At 36.9% G+C, this 25,002-nt stretch overlaps 1 protein-coding gene across 4 annotated transcripts in view; it reads left to right on the top strand.

Moving 5' to 3' along the window:
* The window catches only part of HMCN1 (hemicentin 1), a 538,357-nt gene that overhangs the window by 386,109 nt on the left and 127,246 nt on the right, over window positions 1–25,002 (top strand). For all 4 annotated transcript variants that reach the window (XM_070384783.1, XM_070384782.1, XM_070384784.1 and 1 more), the window contains 10 exons: window positions 1,513–1,686; window positions 3,448–3,561; window positions 4,616–4,761; window positions 7,848–7,998; window positions 9,025–9,219; window positions 11,550–11,663; window positions 15,958–16,145; window positions 17,842–17,938; window positions 23,701–23,862; window positions 24,813–24,926. In XM_070384783.1, coding sequence (XP_070240884.1) covers window positions 1,513–1,686; window positions 3,448–3,561; window positions 4,616–4,761; window positions 7,848–7,998; window positions 9,025–9,219; window positions 11,550–11,663; window positions 15,958–16,145; window positions 17,842–17,938; window positions 23,701–23,862; window positions 24,813–24,926 — 1,455 coding nt within the window. The remainder of the gene's footprint in view (window positions 1–1,512; window positions 1,687–3,447; window positions 3,562–4,615; window positions 4,762–7,847; window positions 7,999–9,024; window positions 9,220–11,549; window positions 11,664–15,957; window positions 16,146–17,841; window positions 17,939–23,700; window positions 23,863–24,812; window positions 24,927–25,002) is intronic.

Genomic DNA, 25,002 nt, shown 5'->3' with positions numbered 1-25,002 from the left:
AGAAATCCCAGGGCTGATCTCCTTCAGAATGGACTGGTTGGATCTCCTTGCAGTCCAAGGAACTCTCAAGAGTCTTCTCCAACACCACAGAGCAGGCCCTCATTATTATTATTTTTTTTTTTTACAAAATAATATTTCTGCATATTCTCAGAATTGGATTAAAGTTTCAAACCTCATTCAAACTGTTTTTAATCACCAAGATGATAAATTTTTTAGACTTTTAGCAGTAATACTAGATGCCAGAACACATGGAACTATATCAAAATTTTGAGTGAATATAAATTAGAAATCTAGCGTTCTATTCACACTAACTCAAACAAATAGAATCAAAATGTCATACATTTTTTAGCTAGGCAAAATTTCATAATTTTTCTAAAAATACATATTATACATACTATATATATGTATAGTATATATATATGTATATATATACACACACATATATACATGTATACATATATGTGTATATATATATATGGCTTACCCAAGTGGCTCAGCAGTGAAAAGTCTGCCTGCCAATGTAGGAGATGTAAGAGACATGAGTTTAGTTCACTGGAGAATGAAATGGCAACCCACTCCAGCATTCTTGCCTGGAAAATCTCATTGACAGGGGAATCTGGCGGGCTATAGTTCATGAGGTCACAAAAAGTCAGACATGACTGAGTGCGCATACATGCTCACAAACATACACACACACACACACACACACACACATGTATATGAAAGCTTTTTTGAAAAATACAAATCCCCAGGTATTGCTTTTTTTCCTCCAAAGCTCCAGATGTGTTTCTAATGAGCAACCATGTTTAAAAACAACAGGACTATATGACGATGTTCTACTTTTATCTAGTGTGTTTCACTTTTTCTATTTCACATTCAGTGCTCCTATTTCATTTAGTTTCTTTCCAATTTCTCTGTCTCTGTCTTTTTTTTCTTTTGATGTTCTTTCTCATGCCTTTACCAAGTGTAGTGGCAGATTCATGTTGATGTATGGCAAAACCAATACAATATTGTAAAGTAATTAGCCTCCAATTAAAATAAATAAATTTAAATGTAAAAAAATAATAAAAAAAGAAAAGCTTTCATTATCTTTTATGGAACAAGTGTACCTATCATTCTCTTGCTTCTAAACTGACCCTTTTGAGTCCAAACTCTGTATATTTTCTATATTCTCTGTATATTTCCTGCTTGCTCCTCATTGTTTATGCTACTCTGCTCCCAATGTGCTCCGCTTCCTACTACTCTCCTTTCTTTCATCTTCTAACCAGTACCAGTTCTTTGAGGCTGACTTTGAAATCTGCCCCTTGAGGTGATCCCTGATGAGAATCCTCTCACAGCCCCGCACCTTAGATTGGATTGGATACTCTGCATCCTCCATATATCCTGTACTGCTGTTTCCGTGGTTGTCCACACTGCAGTGTGTTAGGATTCCCTTTTATATGTCCTCTCCTCCTGCGCAGATAAAGAAGTTTCTGAGTCTGTTTCTTGGATTAAATTTTAAATCTTTTTCAGTATCTCCTATAATTGCTGGTGTTGATGGCGATGGCAGCCCTGAAGACATCACTGTTATCCTTAACAGCCCCACATCTTTGGTCTGCGAAGCTTATTCATATCCCCCAGCCACCATCACCTGGTTTAAGAATGGAACTCCTTTAGAATCCAACCAAAATATCCGTATTCTTCCAGGTAACTAGCTTACTTCAGATACCCAAGATGCGTTTGTGCCACCTACTTGTATAAAAAACAGAATCATTGCTATTTTTATATAAACACTTACATTGTTCGTGGTGTTGTACTATTGCTATCTAATTTTTTAATTTTATCTCTAAATCTTGTAATCTAGGGTAGTAAAATTCCTTTTTGAAAGACCAATAAAGTAAATAAAAGGCAAATAAATAAATTCTACAGTGTGATTAATTGCTTAAATATAATGTGGAATACCAAAAAGGGTAGAAATTCACTTCTTGTTGAATTGAACCTTGAAGGTTAGTATTTAGATTGACAGAGTTTGTTATTCCTCATTAATACTTGGAAATATGTATGTATGAAAACAGAAAGCATTTAAAAGTATGATCACTAACTTTAAGAAATTTGTAGGGATAATACATGTGGAAGGAAGTTCATTAACAATAGGAATCCATGGATAATCATGGGTTGTGAATAGTCATGCTGTGTAGTTGCCAAGTCATATCTGACTCTTTGCAACCTCGTGGACTATAGCCCACCAAGCTTCTCTGTCCATGGGGACTTCCTAAGTAAGAATACTGGAGTGGGCTTCCGTTTCCTTCTCCAGGGAATCTTCCCGTCCCAGGGATTGAACCTACATCTCTTGCATTGGCAGGCATTTACAGGATAATTTTTTATCAGTACTCATAGAGCATAATAAATGAGGTAGTGACAAGTTTTATAATAATGAAAAAAGGAATGGCCACCATAGGCTGAAGTGGTCATGAAATGGTTTGTCATAGCCAGAACTTGAAACAAACCTTCGAGAAAGTTATAGAACTTTGTTGGTTGGAAATGAGTTAGGGGAGATTTCAGATCCTTCAGAATGACGAGTGTGGGAAAAGTACAAGGTAATAATGCCCTGTCTACATGCAGGCAATAATAAACATACTCCTTACCTCCCTCCTGAGTTAGACTGTGTTCACAGGTATATATGTCAGGGAGGAGGGCAGGCAGGACATAGATCAGAAAGGTACGTTGGAGTCTTGTTTTGAATGCCTAGATTTATGAGTTTTGACTTTATACTTTAGTCAATTGAAAATCATTGAAGATTTTTAGGAAGAAAAATTATAATGAAAAACTGTGTTTAGGGACTTCACTGCTGGTCCAGTTGCTGACTCCTCAGTCCTAATGCAGGAGGCCCAGGTTCGATTCCTCCTTAGGGAACTAGATCCCACATGCTGCAACTTAGAGTTCACATGCAGCAAGTAAGAGCCAGCACAGCAAACAAATAAAAAAATTTAAATAAGTTGTTTTAGCAAAATCAGTCTTTACTGATAGGCCAGGTAGATGAGAGAAAGAAGATAACTAAGACAGAAGACCTGTTTATAAAGACATGTGTACACCCATGGCTGATTCATGTTGATGTATGGCAAAAAACCACCACAATATTGTAAAGTAGTTAGCCTCCAATTAAAATAAATAAATTAATTTTTAAAATGCTAAAAAAAAATAAAAACCTTAGTTACAGTGTGTGCAAAGAGGCAGGGGAGGGTCAGAATGAGCATGAAGCATCATTAGCACAGCAGAGCACTGAGGACTTACCAATCTATGTTGTATTTTGTCCATCTGTATTGTAGTTTTTTTTGTCTATTGTAGAATCAGCATAGAGAAGAATAAATAGGTTAATAGTAAGACTTACCACAAGTAAAACTTGTGGTTTGTGCAAACCCCACTGCCAGTGTGACTTCAGAGATTCTCTGGTGTTCTGTTGCTTTTCAGGAGGCAGGACTCTGCAGATCCTAAATGCACAGGAGGACGATGCTGGGAGATACGCTTGTGTAGCCACTAATGAGGCAGGGGAGATGATAAAGCATTATGAAGTGAAGGTCTACAGTAAGTTCTGAAAGAACACTATGTTCCAAGTTTTCTCCAGGTTTTCTAACTTTTTCAATTCTGTTTTTCATTCTGGGTTCATAATTATATTCATCATTAAAGTTGATCGCTTATGCAACTCTCTTCATTAAGATGGAAGTTGAATTAAACATTGTGCCCATGACCTCAATTTCTTCAAGATGTGAAAAGCCCACTGAATCAGCTCACTGACATTTTGGAGAACTTGTCAGTAGCACTTTCTTAAGTTCCTCTATTTTTTTTCTTGTGAATTACCCTCTTCTGAATTTTGCTGTGTAGAAGTACTTTCATGCTCAAAACTGTTCCTTAAATATACATGCTCTATTCAGCAGCCTCAGATGAGTTTGTCAGTGACTTTGGGCTGATCCACTGTACACTGATTTATTTAAAAAAAAAAAAAAAAAGAATAGTACCATTAATAAGGAGTACAATTGATTTTTTTTTAAAAAGGAAAAGCATCTTTTTAATTATCTTTTGTTCATTGAATAATTCCCCTTAGGAACTAATAAAATGCATTTTATGGGTTATACTCAGGCTGTGTTTGGGGACCCAGAACAAACTAAACTAACTGTTCTGTGAAGCATGTAACCTCACTGGCAGTATTATAGTGATGAGGGGAGAAAGAAAACTTTCTCCACATTCTCTGCCTGAACACTGCCGTTTCATAAAATGCTCAGTTGGGTCCTTGATGAAAGGAGAGCATAGCAAGTGCCTAAGTGATTTCCTTGTTTTCTTAAGTGGTTCTCGTTGTGATTTCCATGGCATTCCATTTTAAGAACTAATGTTGGGACCTCCCTGTCAGTCCAGTGGTTAAGACTCCACGCTTCCACTGCAGGGGGCACAGGTTCAACCCCTGGCCAGGGAACTAAGATCCCACAGGCTATGTGGCATGACCAAAATAAAATAAGATTCAGTTCAGTTCAGTTCAGAGATTGTGCTAATGGTTGCACAACATTATGAAAATAATTAAAATAGAAAAAAACTCTGAAAAGTTAAAGAACTAATGTTTAATATTTTAATATTTGTGTTTATGCAGTTCCACCCATAATCAATAAAGGGGACCTCCTGGGGCCAGGTCTTTCCCCTAGAGAAGTGAAGATCAAAGTAAACAACACACTGACCTTGGAGTGTGAAGCCTATGCAATTCCTTCTGCATCTCTCAGCTGGTACAAGGATGGACAGGCCAGTCAAGTTTTTTTCTTTTGTTGATGGTTTTTTATAGACTAAAATGGTCAATTAAATTAAAAAAAACAAAACACCCAGACACAGGTAACTCAGAGAATCAATGTGACCTTAAAATTAGAACAATCCCACACTCCTAGAGTATAAAATTGCAAAAACACACACAAAAATTGAACCATATTCAACAATTTTAATATTAATTTCATCACTAAAAAGTTTGAAGGACCGTTTTAACATACACTAGCAGTTGTCTTTGAAAATCCAGCCACCTTCCCACTGGTGAATGATTTTTGTGCTCTGTGGTTTTTCAAACTGTGGAGAAGAAACACAAAAACAGTGCCGAGTCAGATTAGAATGATCGGTATAACACAGGTACTAAGCTGAAACTCCAGTACTTTGGCCACCTCATGCGACGAGTTGACTCATTGGAAAAGACTCTGATGCTGGGAGGGATTGGGGGCAAGTGGAGAAGGGGACGACAGAGGATGAGATGGCTGGATGGCATCAGTGACTCGATGGACGTGAGTCTGAGTGAACTCCGGGAGTTGGTGATGGACAGGGAGGTCTGGCATGCTGCGATTCATGGGGTCGCAAAGAGTCGGACACGACTGAGCAACTGAACTGAACTGAACTGAAGTTTATTCAGAACTTTCTCTAAACACTTTTAACTCGTTTTCAAAAGGGTAATATTGCTAACATTTCAAGATGAAGGAAAAAAGCTAAATATGATGATAAAGTGCCCAATACAGGTAACTGGGGCCATGGAAAGACACATCCTTCAATTATGTAATCTGACTTTCAGACGACGCACTATTTCTCATTCAACTTACTTACTTCTATGCATTTTAAAAACATGTGCTAGTGTTTTTAAGACCAAAATAGGGTGTTTTTTTTAGTTGCTGTTAACACTCTACTTAATACAGATGTGACATAGCTAAGCTGATGTTTGTCCTGTTTTACACATAATCAACCAAATAGTGAGTCAAATTCCAATTGTAGATGTTCAGGTCAGAGTCATAATTTAAGATGCAGAAAGATATAGATTTATTTTTCATATCACAGATGGATTTTGCAATCCTGGTGGCCAGAAAAAAAAATCATCTCTTATAAAATAAGCAAATTTCATCTGGAAGCCATTGCAAAAGGAAAAAATATGGAACTCCCACCAAGTTCTGTTTACAGTTTCTTTTCTAACTACAAACACACTTTATGAACAATATCAATTCTATATGAGTTTGCTTGGAATCAAATAATTCCTTTCTCTTTTGAAATGTTATTATTTTATTTTTAATTTTACCTCAAACCTTTTCATTCCTTGCATCTTATACACATGCACACATATACATATATACACATAAAAATTTGACAAAATCTCACATTTTACTAGGAATAGGGCAGTTTTTCTTAAGTTTCTTAATGAACAGTTAAACTGGTTTCACATCCAGACTGAAATTGATCCTATTATGATGCTTTAGTTAAACTGCTAAATTTTTCAGGATTTGCAATTGGTCCCCTAAAATGTGTACAAAAAATACTGGTTTTGGTTTATCTTCCATATCATTCCTTCTGCTAGTTTATTTGTCAGATAAGCAACACTACTTGAAGAAAACAGTGTTTTTGAGAAAAGCCACCAACAATATCAGCAGCATTAACCACTATAAGTTTTGATAGAATCTATGTATTTGTTTATTCATGCTCTGAAATTTTTCTTTGACATGGAAAGTTTAAATTATACTATTTTTATATGTGATGTTAATAATGGTTCATTGCATCCCAAATTATTTATTGAGCATATAGTATTTGCCAAACACTATTTCAGATCCAGGTGATACCACTATGAAGGAAAGGAGACAAAAAAAATTCTTTGCTTTTGTAGAGTTTAGGGGGTGGGGAGGAAACTAAACAAAAAGTAAGCACACAGTGCTTAAGGGTGAATTTTACAGAGAAAATTCAGAAAGAATAGGAAGTATGAGGAGTATGATCTCCTATTTATCTAGGGAAGACCTCACTGAGAAGGTGATATTTAAGCTGAACTCAAAGAAACTGAAGGAAGCAGACATAAGATATCTGTGAGGAAAATATTCTAGAGAGACTGGCAAGGGACAGAGGGCCTGAGGCATTTGGCTGCCTTCTCTGAATCAGGAGGAGAGTGAGTGATTGTGAAAAGATTGCAAGTTCAGTGAATTTTGGGTCCTCCTGTGGCAACAAAAAATTATGGGAGTTGGGATGCTATAGCAAATGAGTTAGAAAGTTAAGAGGTGGTGGTCAGAAGGTGAGAACTTGAAACTGAGATTATGAAGAGGTGTGATTATTGATAATTATCAAGTTCTAGGTATAACTCTCCTATTGAGTGACTGAGAGAGGGTTGGGACCAAAAAAATTAAAAAGATTCAAGGAGCTGAGAGCACAAAGCATTGGATGGCTGTCTATGTGGGCTTTGAAACCACCAAGAATTATGAGAAAAATCATTGGAAGGAGTAACAGTGAGCCAAGAACTAAAATTTTCAAGAAATAAGAGGGAATTTAGTATATACAGAATGTTTAAAAGATGAGAAATGTCCTATTAAATGTAGCTAATGTTATCAGTAAACCCTCATAATATAAATATCTCAAGGTTAAATTTTTTCATTTATTAAGTAAAGATGTTTCTGAATGAGCAATAGTGATTTTTAAATCTAATCAGGCTATGCTAATGTCTTCAATCTTTCTTTAAAAAACTCTAGATTTGCTATAAAATAATAAGAGATGCTTCACTACAGTGTGGGATCAGCTGAAGTCATTTTTTTTTCCAACATAGATATGATACCTTAAGAACATTTTTCATCATAAATAGTTTATAAATGCACCACCCAGAAATACCTAGCACAGATATATACTACATGAACTACAATTTTCAATAAATAAAGACATGATTGCTCAAAAATAATCAGCTTATTCAAAGTAAATTAAGTTATTGTTGTCTTGGGTATTTCTATTTGACCTACATTTTAATTTTTGTTAAAGAATCATAAAAACTCTCAACTGCATGGCCCCCTAGAGGATTTATTGGAGTACTTAATGATAACATTATTATAATTGAATTACAGCCCCTTAAATCAGATGATCATGTTACCATTGCTGCGGGTGGACACACACTTCAAATCAAGGAGGCTCAAATATCGGACACTGGACGATACACGTGTGTGGCATCTAATGTTGCAGGTGAAGATGAGCTGGATTTTGATGTGAATATACAAGGTAATACTAATATGCTTAGTAAATGTAATTTCATTTGTATGATTTGGCAAAGCAATGACAAAGAGATTTGCCTTGGTTTGCTTTAGTATTTTTTTTTCTGTTGATAATAATATAAATTCATTATTGAAAACTTAGTCTCAAAAAAATAACAAAGCAGAAAATAATCCTGTCATTCAGGGTTACTTCTATTATTTTTGTGTGTTTCCTTTTGATATATTTTTGTAAATCTGTATGTTATTTATAAATTGGAATCACCCAATACATACTTCTCTGTTACATTAGCTTTCCCCTAACGTTATATTGTAAAGTTTATCAGAATGCCAGAGTAACAGTATATCAGATTTTAAAGTAGTAAGACTTGGAATCTGATGACTTAGGCTCCTTCAAGCTTTGTGACTTGGTGGGTTACCTACATATTTTAAGCCCCTTTTTCTTCACTTTTAAAATTAACGCCTTGTAGAACTGTGAATACTAAATAAGATAAATTATTTTCTTAGTTCACGGTTCTCACCCAGAAAACTTTGAGAATGTCTCTTTATTTTTGTTAATACACTTTTTAATCTTGGCTACATAACTTCTTTGGCTTTCTTAATAAGACAAATCATTGGGAAATGCTCTATTGAGCCAATATTTTTTAATGGTTTCTTGAAATTAGTTTTCCCTGCTATGATCATATTCTTTAGCCATGTTTATTATATTAAGAGTAGGTCCTTCCTAAGAGCAGGACAATCTATCTTCTAAGTGCTAGATCCTTTGAACAGGAATGGCAAGCAGAACATGAGCACAACATTCTGAGCTCCATACTCTTGCTTTTTCACTGGAGAACCGGCTCTGACTTCGATCTGCTACTTTTTATTTTAGCTATGGGCCGAGTTGGTAGGTGTATAAGTACTTGAAAATATTTTCACACTGTCTAATTTATTACATGTACAAATCGCTCTTGTGAAAATACGAGCCAAGCTCTTTCTTTAATGGATTGACACTGTCATTTCCATGAGTCCAAAATTTCATGTCTTTCCTCCGTAGTTCCTCCAAGTTTCCAGAAGCTCTGGGAAATAGGAAACAGGGTGGATACTGGCAGGAGAGGTGAAGCCAAGGACGTGATCATCAACAATCCCATCTCTCTCTATTGTGAGACTAACGCTGCTCCCGCGCCTACACTGACGTGGTATAAAGATGGCCACCCTCTCACCTCAAGTGAGAGAGTACTGATTTTGCCAGGTAAACACTGCTAGGAAGAGGGTGAAAATCTGAATCTCTGTCAGATGTACTTTTCATTTATTGAAGTGAAGTGAAAGTCACTCAGTCGTGTCCGACTCTTTGTGACCCCATGGACTATACAGTCCATAGAATTCTCCAGGCCAGAATACTGGAGTGGGGAGCCTTGCCCTTCTCCATAAGACCAGTCGAATTGATTGATTTTATGGCCACTGGTATCTATGTACCTTCAAGCTAGGAGAGTCTAGGCTGAAAATTTGACGTAGGATAGAACACCTTTAATTGTCAGATATACTATGGAATCATTCTATCAAGTTAAAGTCTTTGGCTCCAAGTGCCTCCATTTTTCTATATAGTGTGATGAAATAATCAGCTCTGTTTCTGTACATTATTAATGATAAATTCTAAAGTATATTTGCAAATAGTTACTACTCAGTTATTAAATGCATTTCTTATAAATCAATCATAAAGATTATTAGTTTCAGATATTTCAGTTATTACATGGTTTATGATGGAAAAAGAGATGTTTAAATTGTGGAATAATAATATTTTCAAGGCTTCTATTTACTTTTAGCAAACATTCAAATAGGCTTGTCAAAATTTATCAAACTATACATTTAAAGTCCAGTGCCTTCCATTGTATGTAAACTTTATCTCAAATAAAAGAATCTTGGAGTAAAAAAAAGAGACTAAATAGAAATGATGACCAGATATACTATGTGATCCTATATTGGATCTGAGCTTAGGAAAAAAATAGATATAAAAGATAATATAATAATAATGAAATTTGAATATAGACTCTGGTTCAATAGTAGTTTTTTTCTTGATTCTACATATTGATCATTATACTATCATTCAGTTCAGTTCAATCGCTCAGTCGTATCCGACTCTTTGCGACCCCATGAACCACAGCACGCCAGGCCTCCCTGTCCATCCACCAACTCCCAGAGTCCACCCAAACCCATGTCCATCGAGTCAGTGATGCCATCCAACCATCTCATCTTCTGTCGTCCCCTTCTCCTCCTGCCCTCAATCTTTCCCAGCATCAGGGTCTTTTCAATGAGTCAGCTCTTCGCATCAGATGGCCAAAGTATGGGAGTTTCAGCTTCAACAACAGTCCTTCCAATGAACACACAGGACAGTTCTCCTTTAGGATGGACTGGGTGGATCTCCTTGCAGTCCAAGGGACTTTCAAGAGTCTTCTCCAACACCACAGTTCAAAAACATCAATTCTTTGTCGCTCAGCTTTCTTCACAGTCCAACTCTCACATCCATACATGACCCCTGGAAAAACCATAGCCTTGACTAGATGGACCTTTGTTGGCAAAGTAATGTCTCTTCTTTTTAATATGCTGTCTAGGTTGGTCATAACTTTCTTTCCAAGGAGTAAGCGTCTTTTAGTTTCATGGGTGCAATCACCATCTGCACTATTTTGGAGCCCAGAAAAATAAAATCAGCCACTGTTTCCACTGTTTCCCCATCTATTTGCCATGAAGTGATGGGCCTGGATGCTATCATTATATAGGGATTATCCTTGTTTTATGAAATACAGATTTGTGAGTATTTAGGGGTAAAGGGGAAACATGTTAACAATTTGCTCTCAAATTTTATATATATATATGTAATCTTTTTCTAAATCATTTGAGAGTATTATATATTTATATATATATATAAATAAAACTTAATATGTACATATATATGACAGAACTCAAACTAATGTATTGAAATATAAATACTTGATAAATATAGATAAAATTTTATATAAATATTGTGACTTTTCTCTGTTTGAAATTACACCATCATGAAAAGTTTGAAAATATATTATTCTTTGAAAATCATATGTATAATGGTATACTTTATACCTTTTATATCCTTGGCTATTATTTGCTCAAATCAGTCCTTGTCTCCAACAGTGTAAACTTCTTTTGTTGTTGTTGTTTGTTATCCTTTAGTCAGTATGTCATGTCTGACTCTTGGTGACCTGCTGGGCTCCTCTCACATGTGTTTAGAATTTTATGTAAAAGCAAGAAGTCACCACATAACAGCATTCCACATGGAACAAGAGCAGGGCATAGAGCAACATTCCTCCCTTGAGGAAAATCTATGCAAGCTCTTTAGTTCTCAGGAGGTCTCATTTATATGCTGGGTCACTTTTCAGTAATGCACTGTTTGGTATAAATGTGGTATGTGGGGTTAACACTGGAACACTGGATGAAGAGCCTTAAAAGAAAATGTAAGGAAGTCATTAGACCTGAAAAGTTATATCTCTGTTTATGACCACTTTCACTCTAAGATTTAGAGAAGTAAACATATGTATTGGGATCTGTTTTCAGGAGGGCGAGTGTTACAAATTCCTCGGGCTAAAGTAGAAGATGCTGGGAGATACATGTGTGTGGCTGTGAACGAGGCTGGAGAAGATTCCCTTCAGTATGATGTTCGTGTACTCTGTGAGTTTGTTTGTTTCTTTTTTGTTTATGATGCATTCTTTCACTCAAAAGTCTTTTGAGGGACTAATGTTTGCATGATGTCACACTCAGCATTTTAGAGACATAATCAGAAACTGATAATTCTCCCAGGGAATTGTCGTATACAAATTGAGAGCACCTTAGTTAGTACGCCTGAACTATCAAATAAGAAACTGGCTTAAATTTTTAAAAAGAGAGAGAGAGAGAATTACTGATTCATGAACCTGAAAACTCCCAGGCAGCAATCATGTCTAACTTCTGTGACTCAGAAGAGATCCACTGAACTTTATCTTGGCTTGCTTTTCTTTCCCAGTATTTACAACTGAAATCCTAAAATTGGATCTCCGTGGCTTTAATTGGCCAAACATGAGTCACATATCCATATCTGAACCAATTACAGAGGCCAAGAGGCCTCACTGCTAAAGCATAATTTATATGTCCACCCTTGGAACACAGACATGTTATGAATGCATGGACTGAGAGTAGAAGTATTGTACCTTTAAGGGAAAAGAGAGGGGATGGTAGTAGAAGCAGGAAAAAAGTAGATGTTTTCATTAGAAGGAGATAAGCTAGAGAAGTAGCAGTGGGAATGTATAGGAATCAGTTGGTATGAAAGTTTTTATAGAGGAAGTGATTAGGTTATATGAAGCGGTAGGCACTTATCCAAGAGTATAAGATGAAACAGATTTTTGTCCTGTGTGATTGAGAAAATTATAGAAAGAGTAATAAAAATAGAAGATTTAGGGAAACAACATGACTTGAGAAGAATGAAATCAGTGTTGTTTTGGATATGTCGAATTTAGCATGGTACCAAGATACTCAGGAAGATGTTGAAAGAGACATTGGAAATATGGAACTACAACACAGGAGGGAGATTTGAACTAAGAATATAGGTTTGAAAGTTGTACACAAACAAGTGATATTCAGAGGCATGAGATTTTTCAACAGAAAGTGTTATAGATAGAGTAGAAGATCAAGAAGATCATTGTAGCATCATTTACAAGTAGGAGACAAGACAAAGAAAGTAAATTAGAGGAGGAACAATCTGAGGAGTTTATGTAACCTATGAAATCATAGAATCCAAGGCATAGAAAATGTTATCAAGAAGTGGGTTTAGTATGGAATGCTAAAGCAAATTTCAGTTCAGTTCAGTTGCTCAGTCATGTCTGACTCTGCGACCCCATGGACTGCAGCACGCCAGGCTTCCCTGTCCATCACCCACTCCCGGAGATGTACAAACTCATGTCCATCAAGTCAGTGATACCATTCAACCATCTCATCCTCTGTTGTCCCCTTCTCCTCCTGCCTTCAATCTTTCCCAGCATCAGGGTCTTTCCCAATGAGTCAGTTCTTTGCATCAGGTGACCAGAGTATTGGAGATTCAGCTTCAGCATCAGTCCTTCCAATGAGTATTCAGGACTGATTTCCTTTACAATGGATTGGTTTGAACTCCTTGCATTCCAAGGGACTCTCAAGAGTCTTCTCCAACACCACAGTTGCAAAGCATCAATTCTAAGGTGCTCAGCTTTCTTTATAGTCCAACTCTCACATTCATACATGACCACAGGATAAACCATAGCTTTGACTAGACGGACCTTTGTCAGCAAAGTAATATCTCTGCTTTTTAATATGCTGTCTAGGTTGGTCATAACTTTTCTTTCAAGGAGTAGGTGTCTTTTTATTTAATGGCTACAGTCACCATCTGGAGTGATTTTGGAGCCCAAGAAAAGAAAATCTGTCACTCTTTCCCCATCTGTTTGCCATGAAGTGATGGGACCGAATGCCAACATTCAGTTTTCTGAACATTGAGTTTTAAGCCAGCTTTTTCACTCTCCTCTTTCACTTTCACCAAGGGGCTCTTTAGTCCTTCGTCGCTTTCTGCCACAAGGGTGATGTCCCCTATATATCTTAGGTTATTATTTCTCTCAGCAATCTTGATTCCAGCTTGTGCTTCATCCAGCCCAGCATTTCACACGATCTACTCTGCATATAAGTTAAATAAACAGAGTGACAGTATACAGCCTTGACGTACTCCTTTCCCAATTTGGAAACAGTTCATTGTTCCATGTAGGGCTCTAACTGTTGCTTCTTGATCTGCATACAGATTTCTCAAGAGGTGGTCTGGTATTCCCATCTGTTTAAGAATTTTCCATAGTTTGTTGTGATCCATACAGTCAAAGGCTTTGATGTAGTCAGTAAAGCAGAAATAGATGTTTTTTCTGGAACTGTCTTGTTTTTTCAGTGATCCAATGGATGTTGGCAATTTGATCTCTGGCTCTTCTGCCTCTTCTAAATCCAGCTTGAACAACTGGAAGTTCTTGGTTCATATACTGTTGAATCCTAGCTTGGAGAATTTTGAGCATTACTTTGCTAGCATGTGAGTTGAGTTCAATTGTGAGGTAGTTTGAACTTTCTTTGGCATTGCCTTTCTTTGTGATTGGAATGAAAACTGACCTTTTCCAGTCCTGTGGCCATTGCTGAGTTTTCCAAATTTGCTGGCATACTGAGTGCAGCACTTTCACAGAATCATCTTTTAAGGTTTGAAATAGCTCAGCTGGAATTCCCAGGAGCTCACTGTGGCTCAGATCATGAACTCCTTATTGAAAAATTTGGACTTAAATTGAAGAAAGTAGGGAAAACCACTACACCTTTGATACAGGTATGACCTAAATCAAATCCCTTACACTTATACAGTGGAAGTGACAAATAGATTCAAGGGATTAGATCTGATAGACAGAGTGCCTGAAGAACTATGGATGGAGGTTTGTGACATTGTACAGGAAGCAGGGATCAAGACCATCCCCAATAAAAAGACATACAAAATGCAAAATGGTTGTCTGAGGAGGCCTTACAAATAGCTGAGAAAAGACGAGAACCTGAAGGCAAAGGAAAAGAGATATATACCCATTTGAATGCAGAGTTCCAAATAATAGCAAGTAGAGATAAGAAAGCCTTCCTAAGTGATCAGTGCAGAGAGATAGAGGAAAACAATAGAATGGGAAAGACTAGAGATCTCTTCCAGAAAATTAGAGATACCAAGGGAAATTTTCATGCAAAGATGGGCACAATTAAGCACAGAAATGATATGGACCTAACAGAAGCAGAAAATATTAAGAAGAGGTGGCAAGAATACACAGAAAAACTGTATAAAAAAGATCTTCATGACCCAGATAACCATGATGTTGTGATCACTCCCCTAGAGCCAGACATCCTGGAGTCCAAAGTCAAGTGGGCTTTAGGAAGCATCACTATGAACAAAGCAAATTTAAGGAAATGAAAACTAAAAAAGGTCATTTGGCTTTGAAACTAAAAAATCATTGGTGAAATTCAAAAGATCAATTTTTTTTTTTTAGTATGGTGTGGTACTCAACCACAGAACAGAAGGATATATACTGAGCAAATAATCAGATAGAAAAGGAAACAAATATAGACTACACTTACGAGATTTTGAAAAGGCAGGAAGACATGAAATTGAGTTGTAGGATAACAGCTTGTTTGAAATAATATCTTTCAGAGAGTTTTGAACTTGCTTATAGTTGAAGGAAAATGCTCCAACAGACAGGGACAGGTTAAAGTTTCTCGTGTGTGTGCAGATGGGAGGAAGGGACAAGATTGATGGAGCAAGTCTTAGAATAGGTGAAAAATGCAGTCAGGAAACCAAGAGGGGTCAACTAGGGTTCACTACCTTCCATGGTAGTGAACTGCCATCCCTTGAGATGGTGAGAAAGGATATGTGGGAACACATGTCAAATGTATTTAGTCCTTTCCTTAAGTATGAGAATAAGAGAAACAGTGGTTGGGTGGTATTTTGGGCCCATGGGAAACAGAGAACATTAGACATTTCCACCATGGGGAGGGGTGTGATAGACAGTCAAACATTGAAGTTGGAGCTACTTGGCTTCATCATTGCTTTCTGCACCCACCCTCATCAACCTGGGATCAGAGATTAAAAAAAAAAAAAAAATTATAATGTGACCTAAGGGTGGGGAGGGAAGTCTGTGAGGGTGGTGCGGAAAGTTAATAATCAGTGTTAACCTAAATGGGAAGCAAACTTTGGAAGTCCAGGATAGGTGGGGAAGAAAAAAATAAACCCAAATTCACATAATTTTTATCAGCACCCTAATTTATTAATGTAAAATGTTACATCAGGATCATAGATTCTTCTTCAACTTTTGCTTCTTTCTTATCCCAAACTTTTAAAAATTGTCATAAAGTTAGAATAATTTAGAAAGGACTTTGCTTCCTGTCTTTTCTCTTTGTTTCAATCACTTATTAGTGCCACCAGTTATCAAGGGAGCAAATGGTGATCTCCCTGAAGAGGTCACCGTGCTGGTGAACAAGAGTGTGCTGATGGAGTGTTCATCCAGTGGCAGTCCCACACCACGGAGTTCCTGGCAAAAAGATGGGCAGCCCTTGCTAGAAGATGAGCGTCATAAATTTCTATCTAGTGGGAGAATTCTTCAGGTAACAGTAAACAATCTAATTTTAAAATAGCTATTTGACTTTGTATTTTATAATCACTGACTTTTTGCTTTTAAAAATAATTTGTACTGGTTTATAAATATTTGTGGACTTCCCTGGTAGCTCAGCTGGTAAAGAATCTGCCTGCAATGCAGGAGACCCCGGTTCGATTCCTGGGTCAGGAAGATCCCCTGGAGAAGGGATAGGCTACCCACTCCAGTAGTCTTGCCTGGAGAATCCCATGGACAGAGGAGCCTGGTGGGCTTCAGTCCCCATTTATGAAAAAAACACATCATAAAAAGCATATAAAATACAATTATTCTTCCTCATTCTTTTCTCATTGTCACTGGTGACGACTGTTAACAGTTTTATGTGAATATTTCCAGAATTCATCTGTACATTCAACACACATACACCTAAATTTACTGTAATATGGCCTCTGTGTTAAAAATAAAATTATAAGTGAATTATTATAATCTTTTTATTGTATATTTCTGTTGATAATATTCTAGATGGTATAAAGTTCTGTGTAGATTAAAATTTGTCCTCTGTTGGCAAAGAGTTGATAATAATGGAAACCATATAAATATCCTGAATTACTATGCACTAATGGGTATGTCTTATTTTTTTCAAGTGTCCTAAAAGAAAGATAGGTACTTGTAGAAATAACACCAACTCTTTTGTTAGGACACAACTTAAGAAATTATTTCTTGAACATATTAATGATGTTCTGTAGGCCCAAGAATTTAAGCATCAAGGAATCCAACCCAGAACATATCTCATGGAGTTATTAAAAAAAAAAAAAGTATGCGATTCACTGCTTATAAATAATCTTGAATTCTCTAAGTATCTTCTAAACATCATGACTTTTTCTATTTGATGCACGTACAACCTCTAACTAAATGCTTAAATATTTCTGTTGGCTAGAGCTAAAAGATATGTAGATCGATAGAAATGTCTGCATAATTTAAAAACATAGCTACTATATTAACTCTTTGCTATGTAAAACAAACCACTTCGAACAGCTTAAAACAATAGGGATTTATTCAGCTCACAAGCCTTCTGGTTGAATGGGTGATTTCTGGTTTGGGCAAGGCTTACTCAAGTGTCTACATACTATGGGTTGAATTTAGTGGCTCTGCTGATCTTAGCTGGGCTCTGGCACGTTTCTGGGGCCTCAGTTGCAATAACTAGGATGACCCTTCCCATGTGATCTCTCACCTTCCAGCCAGCTAATCCTGGTTTCCTCACAGAGTGGTGGCAGGCTTCCAGATGAGTGAGGGGAAGCGCACAAGGCCTAGGTTTGAAATGGAACACTGTCACATCCATCACACTCTGCTGGTCAAAGCTGGTCACAAGGCCAACACAAATTCTACATCTTTATCCTACTTCCTGATGGGAGGAATTTCCAGTGATGTAGTCACATGGGCAGGGATATAGATGGGGAAGTGGGAGAAGGACTTTGGACTTTTCCTAGTCAATATGCCAGTATGTACAAAATTGCCTTTTCTGATTAGAAATCTCTATAAATATTTATTTAACTGACCTCATAAAAACCAGCATCAGCCATGCTACATACAAAAATTCTTTATTATGTTTATCTGGTATTAACTAGGAAGAATATGGATTGTTTATTCTTAAAATTGACAAGTTGCTTTCTAAAAAGTTTTAGTTGAAATTGCTTCATTTTTCCCTTTAGGTTCTAAATAGTCAAATAACAGATATCGGCAGATATGTGTGCGTTGCTGAGAACACAGCTGGAAGTGCCAAAAAATATTTTAACTTCAATGTTCATGGTAAGAGCTCAGTTCCAAAAACATCTGTTAGAGTATGCTTGAAAAGGCAGGAAAACTGTGTTTTAGATTATGTAGGCTTATTTCCTATTTTTTAACTTGAACATGTGTGGAGCCAGCATTCATTCAATCTTTCCCCTTCTTTCTTTCTTACCACAGCTTGTGGGATTTATAAAGTACAAATCTTTTAGGAAGACTGTTTTTATATTATTTTAGTCCCCTAAGACAAAGTAGTTACTCCTACTTATTTGAAAGTAAAAAAAAAAATCAAAATTTGAAATCCCAAAGAATATAAGTTTATATGAAGTAAGAACCAAAAATAGCTCTTCGACTCATGAAAATTTACCCACTGGGCCTGATTGGAACCAGTTTCTATCCTCAGTTATAGAATTCATGTTGAGTTACACCCTCCAGAACTTAATACACTCCCCAAGGAAGAAAAAGTCACTTTGTGTAGTTAAATAATTCCTAAGAACCATCCATACATCTAATTCATTTATCAGATTTTAAGTTTTCGATAAATGCTAGACACTCCATAAATACTTTTTTTTTTTTGCTTTTGCTAAAAATGCTGTTGGATGTCAACCATAAATAATTTTATTTTCATGACACACAGCTGCTTCCAGAATATTAAATTGGAAATGGTGAACAATTATTGTAACAGATTTTCTTTAACTGTTTGATTCACATGGCTCAGCTGGTAAAGAATCTGCCTACAATGCAAGAGACCTGGGTTCTATCCCTGGGTTGGGAAGATCCCCTGGAGAAGGGAAACGCAACCCACTCCAGTATTCTGGCCTGGAGAATTCCATGGACTGTATAGTCCATAGGGTCCCAAAGAGCCAGACACGACCAAGCAACTTTCACTTACTCTCACTCTATGTGATTCATATACCAAATTCTAGCTCATTTTGAAAATAGCAGAAATTTGACATTAGTCAAACATTTCTTCTTTCAAAAGACTTTTATTTAGCACGATGGATATTCTTTGTGGTGCGATATGTAGGAAGTATTGACGTCTAGCAACGTCTGGTACTGATGCCGTGTAACAGATTTGAGGCAGTGCTATCTCTGCAGTCCCAGTGCTTAGAAACTTTTGTTGAGTAAATCTGACCAAAATGGTAATAATGTATTATGATTTCCCAGAAAGAATTAAATAATAATAATCATTGTGAAAGTATACGTTCTAATCGATAAAGTACAGTAGAATAAATGTTGAAAAATAAAAGTGTTGATTATTTTTCCTGATTCCCCAAGGCAGGATTCATTTTTCTTTCTTTATGTGGTCAAAAGCATCGTGTAAAACCCCAGTTTTAGTAGTTACAGATGCTACCTTATTATCTTTATATGTCTGTATCTTCACCTCTGTCTTATAACTATATTATAAATGCTGTAGACAAATGGTTATTTCTTATGGACCTTGGTCTTCCTAAACCTAAAGACATGGTAGTTGGTAAATAAATATTTGTTGTCCCTTGATTATATTTCCTTCATATCCAGTTTCTCTTCTTAATGTACAGCAGAATCATCTGAATTGGGGACCTTGCATGAATTGAGAGGCAGCTGCCGTTAGTGTTTACTGTTAAGAATGGGACAGGAGGGGTCTCCTCTTTTGCCAGTTCACGGTGTCTTGATCTCCTGACTGCAATAGGAATCCACACTTCATATTGGATTAAATCCTGGAAAATCCATGTAGGGGAGAAACCATTTAAATTGCTTCCCTGAAACCATACCATTTGTTTTCCAACAGTGCTTGTTCTTGCTGGTCTCTAACCTTCAGTCTGTTGACCTCCAGTGTTTTCCAACCCTCTGTGTCTTTGCTTTCCTTCACATCCAGCTTGACCTTCGTTGACCAGCGTATCAATTACTGCTCTTAGCCCATGTCTTCTCAGTGTTCTTGCTTAATAAAAGCTCAGCTCCACATATAGCAATGCAACATACTAACTGCTTGATCCCTACAAGATGATGTGTCCGGGTGTTTTTATTTATGTTATTTTACTTAATTATCTCAACCCCAGGTGGTTGGTCCTATTATATATCTCTTTTATGGATGAAAAAGATGAGCCTCTGTGAGATAAAGTAACGTGGCCAAAGTTACACAGCTGGCAAATACAACACCAGGATTTTAACTCAGGTAGTCTGATTCCAGAGGCTTTAAGCCTAGCTGCTTTTCTGTATTACCTCTCAACTGAATTCCATACCTATACCCAGGTAGGTAACCCTGGCTGGAGAAACTCTTGGCATCAGGAATATTGGCATTATAAATTCACAGGTGCTGCTTGAAATAAGCCCTTTATACTGGCTGGGGCACATCCTTATGTCTCTACTTCAGAGTGACCCTCACACCTTCTCGAACGTCAGATGGCCCCTGTCTCAGCTCGGGCAGCCATTAACAAAATACTAGAGACTACGTGGTTAAACAACAGGAGTTCATTTTCTCCCCAGTCTGGAGGCTGGAAAGTCCAAGATCAAGGTTCCAGCAGGATTCAGCTTTGATGAAGGCTCTCTCTGGCTTGCAGACGACCAGTTTGTCCTCATGAGGCCCTTCCACAAGCACACATGGACAGAAAAAGCAAGGAAGCTTTCGGCTGTCTTATTTTTATAAAGACAGTAATCTGGTAGGATCAGGTTTATGACCTTTATGACGTCATTTATGTGTCACCTCTTCCTTTAAGACCCCATCTTCAAATACAATCACACTGAGAGTTAGGGTTTTAGTATATGAATTTTGGGGGGATGCAAACATTCAGTCAATCACAGCCGACCTCTCACTTTCAGTCAATACCCTTACGTCCTGTCTTACAGGGAAAAGAGAAGGCATATTGCAGAAACCACTTCTAATTCCTACCATCAAATTGACAATATCAGCTGTGTCTGATATTGCCATTTCTTCTTTCCTTCTGTTACAACACAGAATGGAAGAGTTCCTCTGCCTTCCAAAGGCTGACTTGGCCCTAGATCCCTGCCACTACCCCCTCAGAAATCCCAGTCTCCTCTCTTCCTCTCCAGTATTGAAATTCACACTTTTACTGGCTCTTTCCCAAGAGCACTTAAATTTACTTCTCTCTTCCCTCTTAAAAAATAAAAATAAGAAACTCTCCCTTGGACCTAGTATTTCCCTTCAGCTGCCTCCCTCTCTTTGCCCCCGATTTCAAAACAACCTTCTCTAATCACTGTGTATATTTACTGTCTCCATCTCCATCTCCTCACTCCTGCTCACTCCTCCCACCGCTACTCACCAGATTTCACCCCTACAACTCCAATGAAGCTGCTCACTGAATTCATGAAATGACATCAAAAATCCAGTAAGCATTTTCCAGGCTTTATCTTTCTTACTTTTGAGCATTTGACATTCTCTAGCATTTGACCATCTTTTTCAAAATTTCTCTTCCTTTGGCTTATGTGACACCTACATCCCTTATTTATATCTTTCCTTTCCAATCTCTCATTCTGTTTGCTTTGTTAGTTCCTCCCTTCCTACTTGACTATTACTCCTTATTTTTCTAAGCCCTCAACTTCATTTCTTCAAACTCTTCCTCACTCATCATGTGAGCTCATGAATCCCCAAATTTCAGATACCATTTATGTGTGGATAGTTTGCAAAGTTTTATCTCCAGCCAGGGCCCCCTCAGGAACTCTAGACTCTTCTATTCAGATATTTACTTCTTATCAATACAAACGTGTGATAGTCACTCGTAAAACCATGTGTATGTAACTGAGCTTATTCCCTTTTCTCCAGAATGTGTTCCTCCTCCAGGGATCTGTGTCTCAGTAAAGGGAATCACCGTCTTCCCACTGTTGAAACCAGGAAAAGGAATGTCATCCTTGATTCCTCCTCCTCCTTAAACCTCACACCCAAAGCACTGAGTCCCGGATATTCTACCCACAAAACACCCTGGATCCACTCACTCTTCTGTTCTTTCCAACACCATCCTGAGCATAGCACCATAATCTTTTGCACTTATCACAACAATAGTCACCTAACTGGTCTTTCTGAGTTCCTTTTAGCCTTTTCACCAGTCCCCTCCACTGTGGCCAGATTGGTATCTTTTAAGTGAATTTTTGAGTAAACCATTCTTCTGCTTTCCTTTCCTTGGGCTATATTTCAGTATTCTTAATGATGCCCAGAAGACCTCGTAGGACTTGATCCTACTTAGTCCTTATATCTTATCTACTCTCCAGCCTAACTCCCCAGCAACCTTGCTCTTCAAACTCTGGTCAGGTCAGCCTTCTGGTGCCATATTCTTTTCCCCATTTGGACCATTGTATATGCCATGCTGTCTTTCTGGAAGATACCCCCATTTTCTGTCTTCTTGGAGAACCCCATGGACAGAGGAACCTGACAGTCTACAGTCCACAGGGTCACAAAGAGTCAGACATGACTGAGCAACTAAGCATGCACACTTGTATTTACAAGGCAGTATCAGATGGTGGCTAAGAATAGGGCTCTAAAGCCAGACACCAATCTCTCCCAGTAATTGTGAAAGCTTAGGCAAGATGCTAACCTCTCTCTGTCTCAGCTTCCTCATCTATAATAAGAGGATAAGAACTGTATCTAACACATAAGTTTTAGGAGCTTTCAAAGAAATGGCATTATGAAGTGTTTAGTGCCTGGCACAGCATAACCACTGAAAAAAATGTTATCGGTCACTTTTTTCCTCAATGTCACTACCACCAAATTATTCTTTATAGATATAATCTGTTATATTTTGTACTGCATCAGCACTTAGTACAGCATCTGAAGTAAGTATAAATGAATGGTTATGAAAATTAGTGATCAAAAATTTGATAGTTATATTTAGAAAGCAATTTTGTCATTTTGATCTTTTTTTATTTGTTTTTGATGCTGTTTTAAAGTCCCAATCTGAATATAATATGTAGAGAGAATAATATATAGAGAGAGTATAATATAAAAATAGAGTGTTACATTCTTTATCTCATGTCTTACTGTCTTCGCTAGCCTGAGCAAGACCTATCTCTGCCTTTATTAATCTATCCATTCATTCATGTATTCACTCATTTTTAATGCCCATTCCTCACTTCTATTCCCACCCCATCTGCACTTCAGAAGTCATTTGAATCCATAATGTTATTCCTTCACTATGCCTGTGTTCTTATAAAAACATCTATTGTTCCATAAACGTGTGTTTTAATGCATAATTGTCATTGCATTATTAATCTTTTTTTTACTCCACTTTTTTCTGTACTGCTTTTGCTTTTGGAATTCTTTTTTGGTGTTGAACAATAAGATGTTATATTGTTTATTTCTTAAACTTTTTGCTCATCTTGAAAGTCATTTATTTTTACATTGTTGAAATTACCTGTATAATTTACAAATAGATGACACCCTAAAATGTCTAGTATTACTATAAGCAAGAAAATAAAAACTTTAAGGGTGTAATATTAAAAGCCAGAATATTCAAATATATTTAATAAAAAGCAGTATTAGATCTTTGTACATTGACAAAGCCATATTAAGAACTTCCAACATTTTACAAATAAAATGCACAATAATTCTGCCTTTGAAAATTCTAGTATTTTCTTTCAACTGGGAAAAACAAAACTGATGTACGTGAATTTGATGAAGGCGTTAGGGAATTCAAAGAAGAAAGGTAAATAATTAGTATCATTAACTCAGTGCTTTAGCAGAGTACAGTGGTTAGGCTTATATTAATAAATTGGATATGTGTTATTGATAATATCATTTTTCACTTTAATATGTTTAATATTAACATATTTCACTTTTAATATATTTACTATTATAGTTCCTCCAAGTGTCATTGGTCCTAACCCTGAAAATCTCACTGTTGTGGTGAACAATTTCATCTCTTTGACCTGTGAGGTCTCTGGTTTTCCACCTCCTGATCTCAGCTGGCTCAAGAATGAACAGCCTATCAAACTAAACACAAATGCTCTCATTGTGCCTGGTAAGGAACTTAGTACTCTTTTAACGTAGGTGACACTTTCTCATTTTTCTTTATTTTTAATACAAATGGAATTTCAACTTAGTCTCTTTCCAGACTTTTGTCTTGCTACATTCATTTGTTCACGTTAAATGCCTCTCTAGCCATTTGGGGCCCTTAGGATGAAACTGTGTAGACTTTTATGAGTTGAGTGGGAATGTACAGCAACAAGGTCTGCTTCAAAAAATTATGAAATTTAGGAACAGAACTGCTTACTAATCCTTTGGGGATGATAAGTTTATGAAATAGTGCTTTCATTGGATAAATTCACTGGTTTATTTTAATCAGTACTAAAGCTCCTGGAGGGTAGATAAATTGGCTAACAGATGATAGCCACTTCCGTACTGTGGGAGATTTAAACCAGAAATACTTAACTTATACTGACTATAGTAAAATTATTGTTTACTCAGAAGAATCTGTATGAAACAGTTTTGTTATCCACATTTGGTTACTGGAGATAAATTTTTATTAATTTCTTCTTTTAGAAGGAAGTAGAGTAAGTAATGGGCTTACCCGGTTGCTTAGATGGTAAAGAGTCTGCCTGCAGTGTGAGAGACCTGAGTTCAATCCCTCAGGTGGGGAAGATCCCCTGGAGAAGGGAATGGCAACCCACTCCAGTATTCTTGCTGGAAAATTCCATGGACAGAGGAGCCTGGTGGGTTGTAATCCATGGGGTCACAAAAAAGAGTCAGACATGACTGAGTGCCTAACACTTTAACTTTCAGAGTAAGTAATAATGAAAGGATCCAAGGAAACGGATTAAATTCTTTCATTTTGTATATGAAATGCTTCTATTAATATATATAGATTTCTCTCTAAGGGAAAGGATATATTTTGTCATTTATCTTATTGATAAACTCGTTATTACAACAATTTCTATACCACTCTTCAATTTGCGTTATATTTGCCCACAGGTGGTCGAACTTTGCAAATTATCCGGGCCAAGGTATCTGATGGTGGTGAATACACTTGTGTAGCTATCAACCAAGCTGGGGAAAGCAAGAAAAAAGTTTCCCTGACTGTTTATGGTTTGTTTATGCTCTTCTCATACGAGTCTTTCATTTTCAAACTGGTATTAGCTATTTTCTATCTGAGCATCTTAAT

The sequence above is a fragment of the Bos mutus genome, chromosome 16, assembly GCF_027580195.1.
Source record: "Bos mutus isolate GX-2022 chromosome 16, NWIPB_WYAK_1.1, whole genome shotgun sequence".
Classification (NCBI taxonomy): Eukaryota; Metazoa; Chordata; class Mammalia; order Artiodactyla; family Bovidae; genus Bos; species Bos mutus.
The sequence above is the reverse complement of the archived record's forward strand: the minus strand, read 5'-3'. Positions and strand labels throughout refer to the sequence as shown.